This window comes from Somniosus microcephalus, chromosome 3, assembly GCF_052327205.1.
Source record: "Somniosus microcephalus isolate GS21.2 chromosome 3, FLI_Smic_1.0, whole genome shotgun sequence".
Lineage (NCBI taxonomy): Eukaryota > Metazoa > Chordata > Chondrichthyes > Squaliformes > Somniosidae > Somniosus > Somniosus microcephalus.
In genome coordinates, this window is record NC_140989.1 from 325509136 (window position 1) to 325524172 (window position 15037).

Here is a 15037-nt window from a genome sequence, read left to right on the forward strand (position 1 = left end):
ACTGCTCAGCAAACTGTCAGTCACTTAGAGACACTTTAAAGAGTGTGTGGAATGGGGGGTGGTGGCGAGAGAGAGAAATCTCATTAGAGTTTTGAGTAGGAGAAATGAAGACTACAGCGCCACAGAGAAGCACCTCTACAGCAAGGCTCAGGATCAGTAGTTTCTTCAGGACAACAGCTTAAAGCACAGAATACTTGAATCTTCAAGCTCCAGTACCTGGCTCCCTTTAATTTGTGTAAAATCTTTTTAAATGTATTATAAGAAACTGTAGAAATAGAAAAAGTAATTTGGCCCATCAAGTCCACTCCCTATGATCAATCTCCTGAGGGTGACATACAACCATGGATTGCACCTCCAAGAAGATTAAACTGTATGAAATTTCTCCCTGCACTCCAAATATAAAGCAAGGCTCCAGGATATTAAAGCAACCCATATTATTCAACATTAACCAGCTGCATTCTACTGATGGCACAGAGGCCCAACAGATCAGGAATCATTCTATTCTGTATGGTACTTGATCATCTGTGTCTAGTCGTAGACTCTTGAAATCATATTCTTAAACATCCTTTCTCATTATTAATTCCCTCCACTCCTGAAGGCTGTGACACATGCTAGGGTTGAATACATGTTTTTATTAATTTTGACCAGGAATTTTGGTGTTTCCTTCCAATTTTGATTAAAAAAATTTAAAAATGAGTTAGTTCTCATTTAAATTGCTCTCAGCTGAGTCAGCCACGCTTATCCAAAATAAACACATTTGGATAAATTCCATGCACCTCAACATTAATGCATTTAGATTTTGAAAGCACCTTTTAGCTAATCCCTGCTGGTCATGCCTCCCCTGTAACAGGTTAGTAATTTCTGTCTTTTCTCACATATTGCACAACAATATTCGCAGCAGAACACCAAACCAGTATGTACAACATTCTTACAGGATTTTGACAAACCCATGGAATACAGAAATCTTGTGAATACTCTACCTGCCCTCCTTATGTGCTCTCTTTTGAATATTTAAAAGCAGAAGCTGAATTTCTTGTCGAAGCAGGTCCTTGATGGCAGGAGCCTCTGGTAGCACTGCATGTGAGGCTTGTGATCGAGAGAGAGTCAATCTGGTTGCTCTCATCAATTGCCAGATTTCCAACAAAGTGGCCACCTAAAATTAAGACCAATATTAAAAGCTGTAAATAAATGAAGGAGTTCATTGCAGCAATAAATAAATAAATACGAGAATAATGGTTCACCAAGAATGATGGCATATCAGTTAAGGCATAGGCTGGGTCATGTTACAAATTAGTAACATATCAAGAAGTCACATAACATCATAAATCAGAGGAGTTAAGCTCCAGCAGTTTATTAACGTGATCTGACCCATGTACTGTGATGCATGGACCAGGCTACATTATTCTATATAATATATAATTCTATTGATTTATTCTACTTTTGGAGTTTGATTTACTGAAAGTGGGTGCCATGACAAACAGTGACTTTCAACAGGTTTCTATGATCACAAAGTTGAAACATGACAACATGTAAACCAACATGATTAACAATCACCTAAACCCAAAATGAGATTAGAGCCTTGAAACTGTTCACCTGCAACAATGTTTTTATACACTGGCAAATCTCCCACAGTATCATTCACAGCAAATCATAAGTTGTTTTATAAGCAAAGGAGCATGATATCCATGTCATGTACTATTCTGCTGCTAAGGTAAAGCTGTATCCCTTTAAGAAAACTGCCAAGCAGAGTATAATTCCTAACAAACAGACCCCAGTCTGACAAATTAGGTAACCACACCTCCGCCCCCCTGACCCTGAACACGGGGGCCCCACAAGGATGTGTGCTGAGCCCCCTCCTCTACTCCCTCTTCACCCACGACTGTGTGGCTGTTCATGGTTCCAACACCATCAAGTTTGCGGATGATACCATGGTAGTAGGCCAGATCACCAACAACGATGAGTCAGCCTACAGGGAGGAGGTCCAGCATCTCGTGAAGTGGTGCGCCGATAACAACCTGGCCCTTAACATCAAGAAAACCAAAGAAATCATTGTGGACTTCAGGAAGTCTAAAGGCGGAAGTCACACCCCCATCCACATCCATGGGGCTGTGGTGGAAAGGGTGGACAGCTTTAAGTTCCTCGGAGTCCACATCACGGAAGACCTCTCCTGGTCCCTCAATACCTCCTCTCTGGTGAAGAAGGCCCAGCAGCGCCTATATTTCTTAAGGAGGCTGAAGGGATGTAACCTGTCACCCCTGATCCTCTCTAACTTCTACCGCTGCACAATAGAGAGCATCCTGACGAACTGTATCACAGTATGGTATGGCAGCTGTAGCTACTATGACCGGAAAGCCCTGCAGCGGGTAGTCAAAACTGCCCAACGCATTACCGGCACCCGGCTACCGACCATAGAGCACATATACCAGAAACGCTGTTTACGGAGGTCACGGACCATCATCAAAGACCCTACCCACCCCAGCCACAGTCTGTTTGCCCTCCTGCCATCTGGGAGACGCTACAGATGCATTCGCACCCGAACGACCAGATTTAGGAACAGCTTCTTTCCCAGGGCTGTCATCCTACTGAACTCCACAAATAAACTCTAAAGCCTGCACATCTGCCAATGCACTTTATTATGGTTATGTTTATGTTAATGTATTACAAGCCAAATGAATGTTGAATGTTTAAATGTCTTAATCTAAATGTACACTCTCGGGAGCCGCAAGCCTACATTTCGTTGTACTGCACTTGTGCACTAACAATGACAATAAAGTTGATTATTATTATTATTATTAATAATTGTCGGATCAGAGAGCCATGCAGATGGGATAGTGTTTGTAAGTTTCTGATTGCAGGTCACAAGTTCTTTGCAGTAAAAAGCTGGCTTCTTTCTCTATTTTTAAAGCATAATCACGAAGATCAATTATGGGTACAGACATTCTGGCTCCTGTGTCAATGAGGTAGAGGATCCAGGCACTTGGGAGCCCTCAGACTCAGTTGTAGTACTGCAATATGGGGTAGAGGAGCAAAGCGATGTAGAGGTACACAGGTACACATTCATAAATCATTAGAAGTAGCAACGCAAGTTAACAATGCATAAAAAAGCAAAAAAAGCACTGGGGTTCATTTCTATAGGAATAGATTTGAAAAGCAGGGAAGTTATGTTAAATTTGTATGGAACATTGGTTAGACCATATTTAGAGTACTGTGCACAGTTCTGCTCACCATATTACAAAAAGGATAGAGAAGCACTGGCAAAGGTGCAAAAAATATGTCTGTCTGTCCGCTATACATTCAAAAGTTATAGAGCGTACCTACACATATGTTATATCAAAAGAAAGCTGATGATCAGGGGAGTGTCATAGGTGTATGTACTTTTTGGTCAGACAAGAATTGTTCAGACAGTATACAAAAAACGTTCAAAAATCCGCTCATTAGCGGTTGACCAATCCTACCGCTCATTAGCGTTGAGTGACGTGATGGTTGACCAATCCTACAGTTCAGTGACCTGATGGTTGCCCAATCGGTGCGTCACGGGCGGGACCTAATCTTGCAGCCTCCCGAAACCTCGCCGCCATTTTTTCCCCTGCTTTTCCTCAACAGCGAGCGGGGCAGCTGCGTCGGCCCGCCGGAGCGGGAGCTGAGTTGGGGGTCACTCGGGCCGGGCCTCACAACCGCTTGGCCTGAGACACAGAGCGGGGGAGCAGCAGCGGGCGGCCGTCAACCGCGCGGCCCGAGACACAGAGCAGGGGAGCAGCAGCGGCCGGCCATCAACCGCGCGGCCCTCTAAACTGCCCTGGCAACGCCGGCCCCCCCCCAGCTAGTTTACAATAAACAACTATCAGGAAAGACTGAATAGGCTGGGGTTCTTTTCTCCAGAAAGTAGAAGGCTGAGGGGTGACCTAATAAAAGGTCTTTAAAGTTATGAAGGGGCATGATAGAGTAGACGTAGAGATGATGTTTCTACTTGTTGGAAGTCCAAACTAAAAATATACGATAGTCACTAATAAATCCAATAAAGATTTCAAGAGAAACTTCTTTACTCAGAGTGGTTAGAATTTGTAACTTACTACCACATTGAGTAATTGAGGCAAATAGCATAGATGCCTTTAAGGGGAAGCTAGATAAACACATTAGGGAGAAAGGAATAGAAAGATATGCAAGTAGAAAGATATGCAAATACGATTAGATGAAGTAGGATGGGAGGAGGCTCCTGTGGAGCATAAACAACGGCCCAGACCAGTGGGCTGAATGGCCCGTTTCTGTGCTGTAAATTCTATGTCATTCTATGTAATGCTGAGAGGGTGATCTTAGGGACTAAGAACATTGGGAGAGAGTTTTGTGCATCTAGGAGTGATCTGGGACATGAGAGTACGGTTAGTTCACGTGTTTCAGAGAGTCTGGTAGTGGGCGGAGGGGCTCATGGGATAGGGACGTGCTGGGAAGTTGGTTATGGGGGCTGACAGCACCTAATCTAGTGGTGGAAAAGGTTGCAGAGGTTTGGCAGCTGCAGAGCAGCTGCTGGAATCAAAGACATTGGAGAGAATGGTATTTGAGTCCACGAGTACTAGGATGGGAGTTCTGGAGTGTAGAAGAACTGGAAATTATGTTTCGGAGACCAGTAGTGGTAGAAAAGAGGCCATGTGATGTGTGAACATGAGTGTGTCTGGGATTTGGGAGAAATGGGGATCGAGTGCCTTGGTCTGGGACGAGACGTAGCAACTCCTGGCTGTGGGTTTACTGAGGATAGGGCTCCTAGCATGTGGAAAAAGGGTCTTTGGATCTACGAGTATGGAGTGGGGGGGAAGGACAGAGTCGGTAAAGATTTGTACTCTGAGTCCAAAATTTCATGGGCCACTCCCCTGATGGAAGAGTATCAGAACCCCCTCCCACCATAGCCCCAGGACCATCCCATATCCTGGGGACAGGATAGTTTGTATGGTTAGATGGGTTGCTGGCACCCTCTCCGATCCAGCCTTGTAAGGTGGAACCGCCCACAGCAGCTCAGGCTGAAGTGCCCACAGGCCCTCAGCAGCCAAGCAAAAAGAACCATTCTGACTCCAGACAGATAGCAATCTGTGCCCTGTGGGATTGATTACCTTAACCTAGATAAGGTTTGGGGCCATTATAAAGATCTTAAAGAGACTTGCACTGACACTGCCGAGGCCTTTTGAGGGCATAAAAACTTGCCCGGCACACCCACTTGTTGTGGAGCACGGCTAGAAGATTGATCTATAGACCCACCCCCCTCCCCATTATAAAATGGCTGCCAACAAAAGATGGGGCTGAGTCCCAATGGAACTGGGTTCTCATAGAATGATACAGCAGAGAAGGAGGCCATTCCGCCCATCGTGCCTGTTCTTTGAAAGAGCTATCCAATTAGTCCCATTACCTGCTCTTCACAATAGCCCTGCAAATTTTTCCACTTCAAGTATTTACCTAATTCCCTTTTGAAGTTATTATTGAATCCGCCACCCTTTCAGGCAGTGTATTCCAGATCGCCGTGTAAATATTTTTTCCATCATGTCGCCTCTGGTTCTTTTGCCAATCACCTTAAATCTGTGTCCTCTGGTCACCGACCCTTCTGCCACTGGAAACAGTTTCCCCTTATTTACTGTCAAAACTCCTCTTGATTTTGAACCCCTGTATTAAATCTCCCCTTAAGCTGCTCTGCTCGAAGGAGAACAACCCCAGTTTCTCCAATCTCTCCACTTAACTGAAGTCTTCCATTCTTGGTACCATTCTAGTAAATCTCCTCTGCACCCTGTCAAAGGCCTTGACATCCTTCCTAAAGTGTGCTGCCCAGAATTGAACACAATACATCAGCTGGGGCCGAACCAGTGTTTTATAAAGGGTTAGCATAACTTCCTTGCTTTTGTACTCTATGCCACGATTTATTAAAGCCAAGGATCCCGTATGCCTTTTAACAGCTTTCTCAACTTGTACCTACACCCCCAGGTGTCTGTTCCTTCAACCCCTTTAAAATTGTACCATTTAGTTTATATTGCCTCTCATTTGTCCTACCAAAATGAATCACTTCACACTTCTCTGCGTTAAATTTTATCTGGCATGTGTCTGCCCAGTCCGTCTAGGTCCTCCTGACATCTGATACTGTACTCCACACGGTTTACTATCTCAAAAAAAGGACAGCCAATCGGCCCACTTTCCGGCTCGAGCTTGGCCAGATGTTGGGGCCATGGACTCTAGCTACAGGAACGATGTTGGCATTTAAATCCCTAGTCAGTCATTTATCCCGCCACTAAAACAGATCATTGCCATTGTGAGGCTTTACTATTGTCAAATTGGCTGCCACATTTGCCTATATTACAACAGTGAGTACATTTCAAAAGTACTTAATTGGTTCGGAAGCATTCTGTGACATCCCAAGGACATGAAAGTGCTGTATAAATACAATCTTATTCTTTAACAGCACCTACGCCCTTTCTATCTCAGTGCATCTGCCTCTGAAATCCTCATTCATGCTTTGGTCACCTCCAAATTCAACTATTCTAATGCTCCCCTGGCTGGTCTCCTATCCTTCACCTTCAGCTCATTCAAAACTCTGCTGCCTGTATCCTATCTCGCACCAAGTTCCACTTGCCCATCATCCCCATCCTCACTGACCTACGTTGCCACTCCTTATTCGCTCTAGCATCCCTCCAGCGCTACATCCCCCTCACCAAATTTTCCATTTCTCAGACCCCAGTCTTTTGTGCATACCCCTCCCTTTACTCTTCCATTAGCAGCCATGCTTTCAGCAGTCTAGGCCCCCTGATCAGAATTCCCTCCATGAACCCTTCAGTGTTTCCACTTCCCTCTCCTCAATAACCACCTCTTCGACCAAGCTTTTGGTTTCCCCTCTTAATAGCTCCTTCTTTGGTTCGGCATCCTTTGTGCCTCTGAAGCACCTTGGGATGCTTTTCCACGTTAAAGGCAGTATATAGATGCAAGTTGCTCATGACTTTAAAAGTTTTAGAAACTCATGAACAACCGCTGATAAAGTTTATAAATATATATTTTTTTAAACTTTGGAATTACCCACAACTATAACATTGCCAAAAATACAGAGCTAGCCGAGAATCTATTTACACAAGTGTGAGTAGTACTGTAGTATGCAAGTAAGAAGACAATGACTTCTGGTCCAAATCAAACTGGTTGATCTTTTCCACCTAAATTCAGCAATTTTTTTTTTTTAAATTACTGCTTGGAACTCTGGTAAAAAAAAAAGTTTTCAAAAGCTGCAAAAAAGTTTTCAAAAGGATTTTTATTTGTCTTTCATACATGGTAAGGGATCAGGAGGCAGTCACACAGATTTATACATGTGTGTTTACAACTGGTTTAAGCGTGGTTACCCTAGATATGATTCCATGTTAAATCACCAAAGGTGCTGCTGTGGATAATCAGTCAGAAAACGAACTGATAATAAACATTTAAGTAACAAGCCTGATGTCATCAGTATCAGTCAGTCTATTTTAATTCTGTACAGATCATTTGATTGCATCTGTTCTATTAGCTATATAACTAAGAGATATGGAGCCCAAAATTCCAAACAGCCTGCCCTGGTGGTGAAACTGCAGGCTTTAAGTGTGCCAAAGTGCAAAGAGACAGACCCTGTCCCAAATCTGGAGACAAGGTCATCAGCATATTTAGGGTAAGCAGCCCTCGTCTGTAAGGGTTAGGGTGCATGAGCAGTGCCTGCCCCGACAGAGTTCCAGAAAATTGGAGTGAAGCCCTGCCACTCTCCACAAGGTAGAATCACGAGGAACTGGTTTCTGCCCCATTTTTCAGCCCTCCTCCCAACAGCTGCACTGGAGATGTGGCCAAGCTTAGGATAGATTTGAGCTACAATCTACCTTAGACCTTTGTTAAAGTAGTGTCATAACTGCAATTTTAAGTTTGATGCACTGACTGACATTTTAAATCAACAGTGTTTGTATCTAATCTCCTCTACGTGTGGACCAGACAGAGAACTCAGAAAGCTGATCCTGGTAGATTTCTAGAAACAAAGGGAAGGTCAGAATCTGTTTATGAGAAAACTCCACCTGGGCTGAGAGATGCAATGATTCAGTATTGTCATCGCACCAACGCTCTTCTCAATCTTCCTTGCTGCAATGCTCCATCTCACCCTCAGTAAGCTCCCCACTGGAGTGGACCTAATTTACAGAACAAACGGGAAACTGTTCAACCTCCGTCGCCTCCAATCCAGATCCAAGGTCGTCCCATCCTCTGTCATCGAATTACAGTATGCAGACGACGCTTGCGTCTGCACTCACTCGGAGGTCGAACTCCAAACCATCGTCAACACCTTCACCGAAGCGTACGAGAGCATGGGCCTTACACTAAGCATCCGTAAGACAAAGGTCCTCTACCAACCTGCCCCCGCCACACAGTGCTGCCCCCCCGATTATCAAAATCCATGACAAGGCCTTGGACAAGGTGGACCACTTTCCATACCTCGGGAGCCTACTGTCAACAAGGGCAGACGTCGACGACGAAGTCCAACACCGCCTTCAGTGTGCCAGTGTAGCCGTCGGTCGCCTGAGGAAGAGAGTGTTTGAAGACCAGGACCTCAAACCCGGCACTAAGCTCATGGTCTACAGAGCAGCAGTGATACCCGCCCTGCTGTATGCCTCAGAGACATGGACCATGTACAGCAGGCACCTCAAAGCACTGGAGAGGTACCACCAACGCTGCCTCTGCACGATCCTGCAAATCCATTGGCAGGATAGGCGCACCAACGTCAGTGTTCTTGCTCAGGCCAACATCCCCAGCGTCGAAGCTTTGACCACGCTCGATCAGCTCCGATGGACGGGTCACATTGTCCGCATGCCCGATACGAGACTCCCAAAACAAGCGCTCTACTCGGAGCTCCAGCACAGCAAGAGAACCCCAGGTGGGCAGAGGAAACGCTTCAAAGACACCCTCAAAGCCTCCTTGAAAAAGTGTAACATCCCCACCGACACCTGGGAATCCCTGGCCCAAGACCACACAAAGTGGGGAAGCATCCGGGAAGGCGCCGAACACCGAGTCTCTTCGCCGGGAGCAAGTGGAAGCCAAGCACAGGCAGCGCAAGGAGCGCACGTCAACCCAAGCACCTCACCCACCCGCCCTTTCAACCACCGTCTGCCCCACCTGTGACAGAGACTGTAGGTCCCGCATTGGACTCATCAGTCACCTGCGAACTCATTTTTAATGTGGAAGCAAGTCATCCTCGGTTTCGAGGGACTGCCTAAAAAGATTGTTAGAAAATGGTCAAACAAAACAACTCATTGTAAAAACAAAAATGTGCAATATACATCAAAGAGTAAAATATAATTTTAGAGGTGAATTTCAGGAAAGTCTGGGACAAATTAGACACAGTAAATGACACAACAAAGAACATACTTTAAGAGTATTTTGTCTTAAATCAAGAAACCAATTTTTTTTTTTTTTTTTAAAGGGAGGAGGGGAAAGAGAAGAGAACACTACTCTCTCCCTCTTCCCCCCTCATCCTTGGCCCCCCTCACCCTTTCCCCTGTATCTCTCACTCACTCCCCTCCTCTGTTCAGTCTCACACCCCAACCCACTGCTCCCCCCCACACCTCCCCTCTAAAAAATAATGCTTTTGTGATAAACACATTGATCTCATTCAAATCCCTTCATTCAATAACTCCAACTGGCTGTCGTTTACATGCAAATATGTCCCCATTAATCAAACATCTACTGATGTGGTCACAGCAGGTTTGTAAATACATCTCCGGTCCTCCCAAATTAAATATAAGACAGCAGTTTAAAATAGGTACTTTTAAAGGATTTAAACTAATAAAATACATTAGGAGGAAACTTCACTTCTGGACCTTGGGTTCAAATCCAAACCAGACAAAAATAACCAAGTTAAAAAAATCCAAATGGTAAAAGGTTGGACCAGCTTTAAGTAAAATTCCAGAGAGAGGAATGACAGCTGAAAAAAAACCTTGCATCCATCCCAGGGAAGGATTCTTACAGATCATCACAACATTCCTGATACATCAAGAGAACAGTTTCCAGTTTCAAATTACACTTTTAATGCTCAGAGACGGTGAAACTTTCACTCTCAACCAGATTGTATTCCACTTACATGGGAACTGTCTTTAACCTGGAGCACTTGGGGAAAAGATGTTTTATTAAGAAACATCATACCCTTTGCACCTTATGCTCAGGTTTAAGTTCACTTCAGACATTTCTGTAGCTGTTATATTCTCTATTTAAAACAGAAACAGGAGTAGGCGATTTAGCTCCTCAACCTGTTTCCCCCATTCATTTAGATCATGGCTTACCTGCCATTGTTCCATATCTCTTGATACCCTACCAAACTAAAAGCCAACTTTCTCAGTCTTGAATGGATGCCTCTTTTTAACATTTCCTTTTTTAATATACTGGTCTGGTGTATAACTTTTCCGTTTAGCATGAACAACTTGCATTTATATAGTGCCTTTAACACAGAAAACAACAAGGCGCTTTACAGAAACGCAGTCAGACAAAAATGGATGCCAAGCAAGAAAAAAAGGAAATATTAGGAGGTGTGACCAAATGCTTGGTCAAAGCGGTGGGTTCGAAGGGGGATCTTAAAAGGATGAGAGCAAAGGGGAGAAACAGAGAAGTTCAGGGAGGGAATTCCACAGCATGGGGCCTAAAGAGCTGATTGCACAGCTGCCAATGGTAGGGTGAAGGGAGGAAGGGTGCACAAGAGGTCAGAGTCAGAGAGAGAGAGAGTTCGGTTGGAGGCAGTTAGAGATAGAGAGTCACAAATCCATGAAGAGATTTAAACATGAGGATGAGAACTTAAATTGGAGGAGTTGGGAGTCAATGTAGGTAAGCAAGCACAGGAGTGACTGGTGAGCGGGACTTGGTGTGGGATAGGATGGGGTAACAGAGTTTTGGATCAGCTGAAGTCTGCCCAATATTTAACTGGACAAAATTGCAGTTCATCCAATACTGAATATCAGAAGCAGCCGGGCAGTGGAGAAGTCAAGAAATAAAAGTGTGTGTCATCAGCGTACATGGGGAATCGGACAACATATCTTCAGATGATGTCACCAAGGGGCAGCATGTAGAGGAAATGGCCAAGGATACATTCTTGGAGAACTCGAGAGGTAAAGGTGTGCAGGCAGGATGAGAAGCAATTGCTGGAGATGCTCTGGCTACAATTGGCTAGGTAAGAGTTAATATATAGTCACGGGGGCAGAGTTTGACTTTGTGCGATAGTGTAAAGCGAGTGATAGCGAATCAGTCCATTTTACAACTCTCCCAATTTTTTATTTCTATTTTCGGGAGAGATGTGAAACAAGCTGCCAATTCGCTATCACCCGTTTTACACCATCACTCAAAGTTAACATTTACCCAAGTAATATATGACATGCATCTACTGTACAAGGCAGGAAGGCAAAGCAGAAGAAAAGTTCAAGTGTTTTATTAACATCGTAACCCACCACTATATGCATTATTATATATTCTATATATGCAGAATTACTTACTGTCCAATGATAAATTGATAGCAAAACATTTCAGGAAAACAAATATTTATGAGGAGCCACTTAATATTTATTAGTGTCCCAATTATTTTGCTGAATGGAATTAATTGTACTGTAAATACAATAACTGATTGAAAAATAATCATGTGTTGTCTGCATTCCAAACTGCAATTTGAACGTCAATCCCATAGCTCACCAGCACTGCTAGATCAATGTGAGCCTTGTGTCACTGTTTTAACTTGTGTCAAATGAAATATTAGGGGGGGGCGGGTGGTTGTTGTAGAGGAGGGATGTTTTCTGGTTGTGTGAAAAGCAATTCAGATTGTTAATCCAACTCAGGCCAAACAGCATTTTGTTTAAGGAATGCATGAACAAAACTGTTTAGCCTACACCTATTTTTTCCCACAGTGGCCTTTCTCTATATTCTAGCCAACATCAGGTAAATGTAACATTTCAAGAAATATAAATAAATAGTGAAGAGTAACAATCTTTTTTCAAATATGTTCTCTTCTTTGCTGGTCTCGTGTTATGTCCTGCTCCCAGATCTCTGCCAATGTTGGTCTGAACCATCTATCAAAAGTTATAAATCTCTGGCACAGAGATGATGCTCCCTCCTTCCAGATAGGAACGTACCTGGTTCATAACTACTGTCTCCACAAAGTGATGTGTCACTAAGCAGGTGCGACTATCACAAACTCTTGAATTTTAATATAACAAAGCTCTTTTACAGTTACAGAACTGATGTGCTTTATCAATAAGGCTGCTTTATACTGGCTGCATTTAAAAGCACTTGTCTCCTGGGTCCAGCAGTCCTTGCCTTACTTTAGCTGGCGGGTTTCACGAAGCCTGCAAAACCCAACCAGCCAGAGTTAAACTTAAAATGGAGGTTAAATCTGAGGCACGGCAGCCTCATTATAATAGTTAAATGGGAGACCCACCGCCCAGGTGCAGGATGGCTGCCCTCCCCCTGTCCCGCCTCCATTAAAACTGGAAGTGGGCGGGTTGGAGGCGGGTTCTGGTTGGGATTCAGACTTTTAACACTAACTTCCTACCCGACCCCAACCCACCCATTTTGGGGGATTAAAATCCGCCCCCCATGATGTGGGGAAGGGTGGGACTACTAACTCAAGTCCTACATGTTGTCGTATCATTACATCAATAACCTGTACCATCAGGTTTTTCTTCTTTATTGATTGCTTCTAATTTTTAAGAGGATTAACCTCTTTACTGTATCAGTCAATCATCATGGTCAGCTGTAGGGAGGCTCACAAAGCAACCTAGAGTAATTAGCTGTCCAAATCTTCCTCCCTTGGATGAGATGCCTGACCATCCCCACCTCTCTGGTAGCAGGAACTTATCAAGTGGGAGATCATCATGGTAATAAAACCACATCCAACCACACCACAGCATTCTGATGCTCCAAAACACTTCATAATTGAAATTGAATCCATCTAGTCTAGTTGCATTTCTAGAATCAATTATATAAAGTCAGCAAATTTCCATGGCTGCCGCTCTTCATTCTTCAGCTCACTAAGTTTCACATCTGTATGTGTTCTGTGACTGAACAGTATGAGAATCTCATACATTTCCTCAAAGACTTCAATCAACCCACTGTACAAAAGCTATACAGTGAACAAGAGATCAAACATATTTTAAACAGCTCGAACTCCAAGCTATACTAAATGTTTATTCAGTAAGCCCAACAGGACTCTTGAAAGGCTTTATTGTGCTTTTCAAAAAGGAATTGGAACTATTGGCTCTGTTCTCATCAAGATTTCATTACTGTACAATTAAATCACAAATTCCAACTTATCAAGTTGCAGATCATACTTGCACAGTTGCCTTCTCTTCACCCCAAAACAATTCTCCCCTCATAAATAACTCATACATGTTCCATATGGTTTTCATTACAAGTTTTATTCCATTATGTGCATCACATTTTTCATTTACTGCTTAGTACCAAGTCCTCATTAAAATCATTGTTTCAGTCAAATTTTCAGAGCAAAAGACCAACTGGTAAAGTAACTGGAAGAGACAGATGGGGAAAAGCCATTAGGCCCAACAAATATCTTTTTCATAGCTCTACCCACTATAAATTAACCCATTAATCAATCAGAAATGCATGAGATTGTTTCTTGAACCCATTTATACTGCGTTCATCAGTAGCTTTCCCAGTAACTTATTCTACATCTAGGTAGACAAGCGTCAGACGCAATTTAATGTGGGGAAAAAAAACAAGGAATGAGAGTATACATTTAATGAAAAAATACTGAAGGGTGTGGATGAACAGAGACACCAAGGGATTCAAATACATGATTCCATGAAAGTGAGAGTGCAGGTAGATTAAACCATAAAGAGACCAGTAGGTTTGCTGCTTTTAGAAATAGGGGCATAGAGTAAAAGAGTAAGAGGTAATAATGAATTTATACCAAACATTCTTTAGTCCAGTTAGATTACATTGTGTAATTTTGGATGCCCCAATATAGAAAGGACATTAAAGCCATAGAGAGCATACAGCGCGAGATGATGCCAGCGACGGGAAACTATGGGGACATGAGGAAAAACGTTTTTACGCAGTGAGTGGTGAGGACCTGGAATTCGCCACCGACGGAAGTGGTGGAAGCGGAGACACTCAATATTTTCAAAGTGAGACTGGATAGACACTTGAGGAAAATAAACTTTCAGGGCTACGGGGATAGGGCGGGGGAATGGGACTGACTGGATTGCTCTACAGAGACGGACTCGATGGGTCAAATGTGCCGTATGACTCTATGGGGGAGAACTTTGGTATTGCCCCGTTTGGGACGCAATTATCGGCCGGGCACAAAGTTTAGCGCCTGGCGCTAATTATCGCCTCCGACTGCAAACTTGATTTCTATCGCCCTTGGAGATGATTGGAGCGCTAAATCAGGCACTACATGTAGTGTATGTGTTTTAAGTCAGAACTACTTTTTACAGCTCCTGCATACTGTAGTACCGGCAGTCACCACACCGGTATATAAGCTGTGCGCATGCCCCTGTACCCCAGTCTAGAGATTACCCTCCTCCAGTAAAAACCTGTTATTTGTTTATGTACAGCATCCGTGTAATTATTTATCCACTGAACCACGGATCCAACAGTGGCGACGAGTGTTGATGCGAATCTAGCTGCAACATTAAAAAAAAAGTCGAGTCCAGGAACACGGGCGTCGACCGCGAGCAACCGCCCAGCAGTCAGGCAGAGATCCAACTTTGCTGGGGAGGCTGTGGAGAGCCGGGCTTGGTTCCCCAGCCACAACGAGCAGTAAGAGACCGATGACAGGTCCAGAGCAGACCCTTCCCGAGCAGCGGCGGCTGGAGCCGACCGACGGCAGAGAAAGAGAGCCGGGCAGCGTCGATGGGGTAAGAAAGAGGGTGAAGAGAGCAGGGCACAGCCGGGGGTTGATCACCGAGCGGCGTCGAGGAAAAATACTGCAAACCGGAGAGGGTAAGAAACAGCCGGGTTCTAGACTGAGCGGCGTCGACAAATATCAAGAGAAGAACGTGCAGAGCACAGCCAGGGATCACGG

The 15037-nt window shown here is 44.0% G+C and overlaps 1 protein-coding gene across 1 annotated transcript in view; it reads right to left on the reverse strand.

Moving 5' to 3' along the window:
- Positions 1-15037, reverse strand: part of ccdc24 (coiled-coil domain containing 24) — a 144570-nt gene that overhangs the window by 101535 nt on the left and 27998 nt on the right. Inside the window, exon 3 of the mRNA XM_085983105.1 lies at positions 981-1153. Coding sequence (XP_085839231.1) covers positions 981-1153 — 173 coding nt within the window. The remainder of the gene's footprint in view (positions 1-980; positions 1154-15037) is intronic.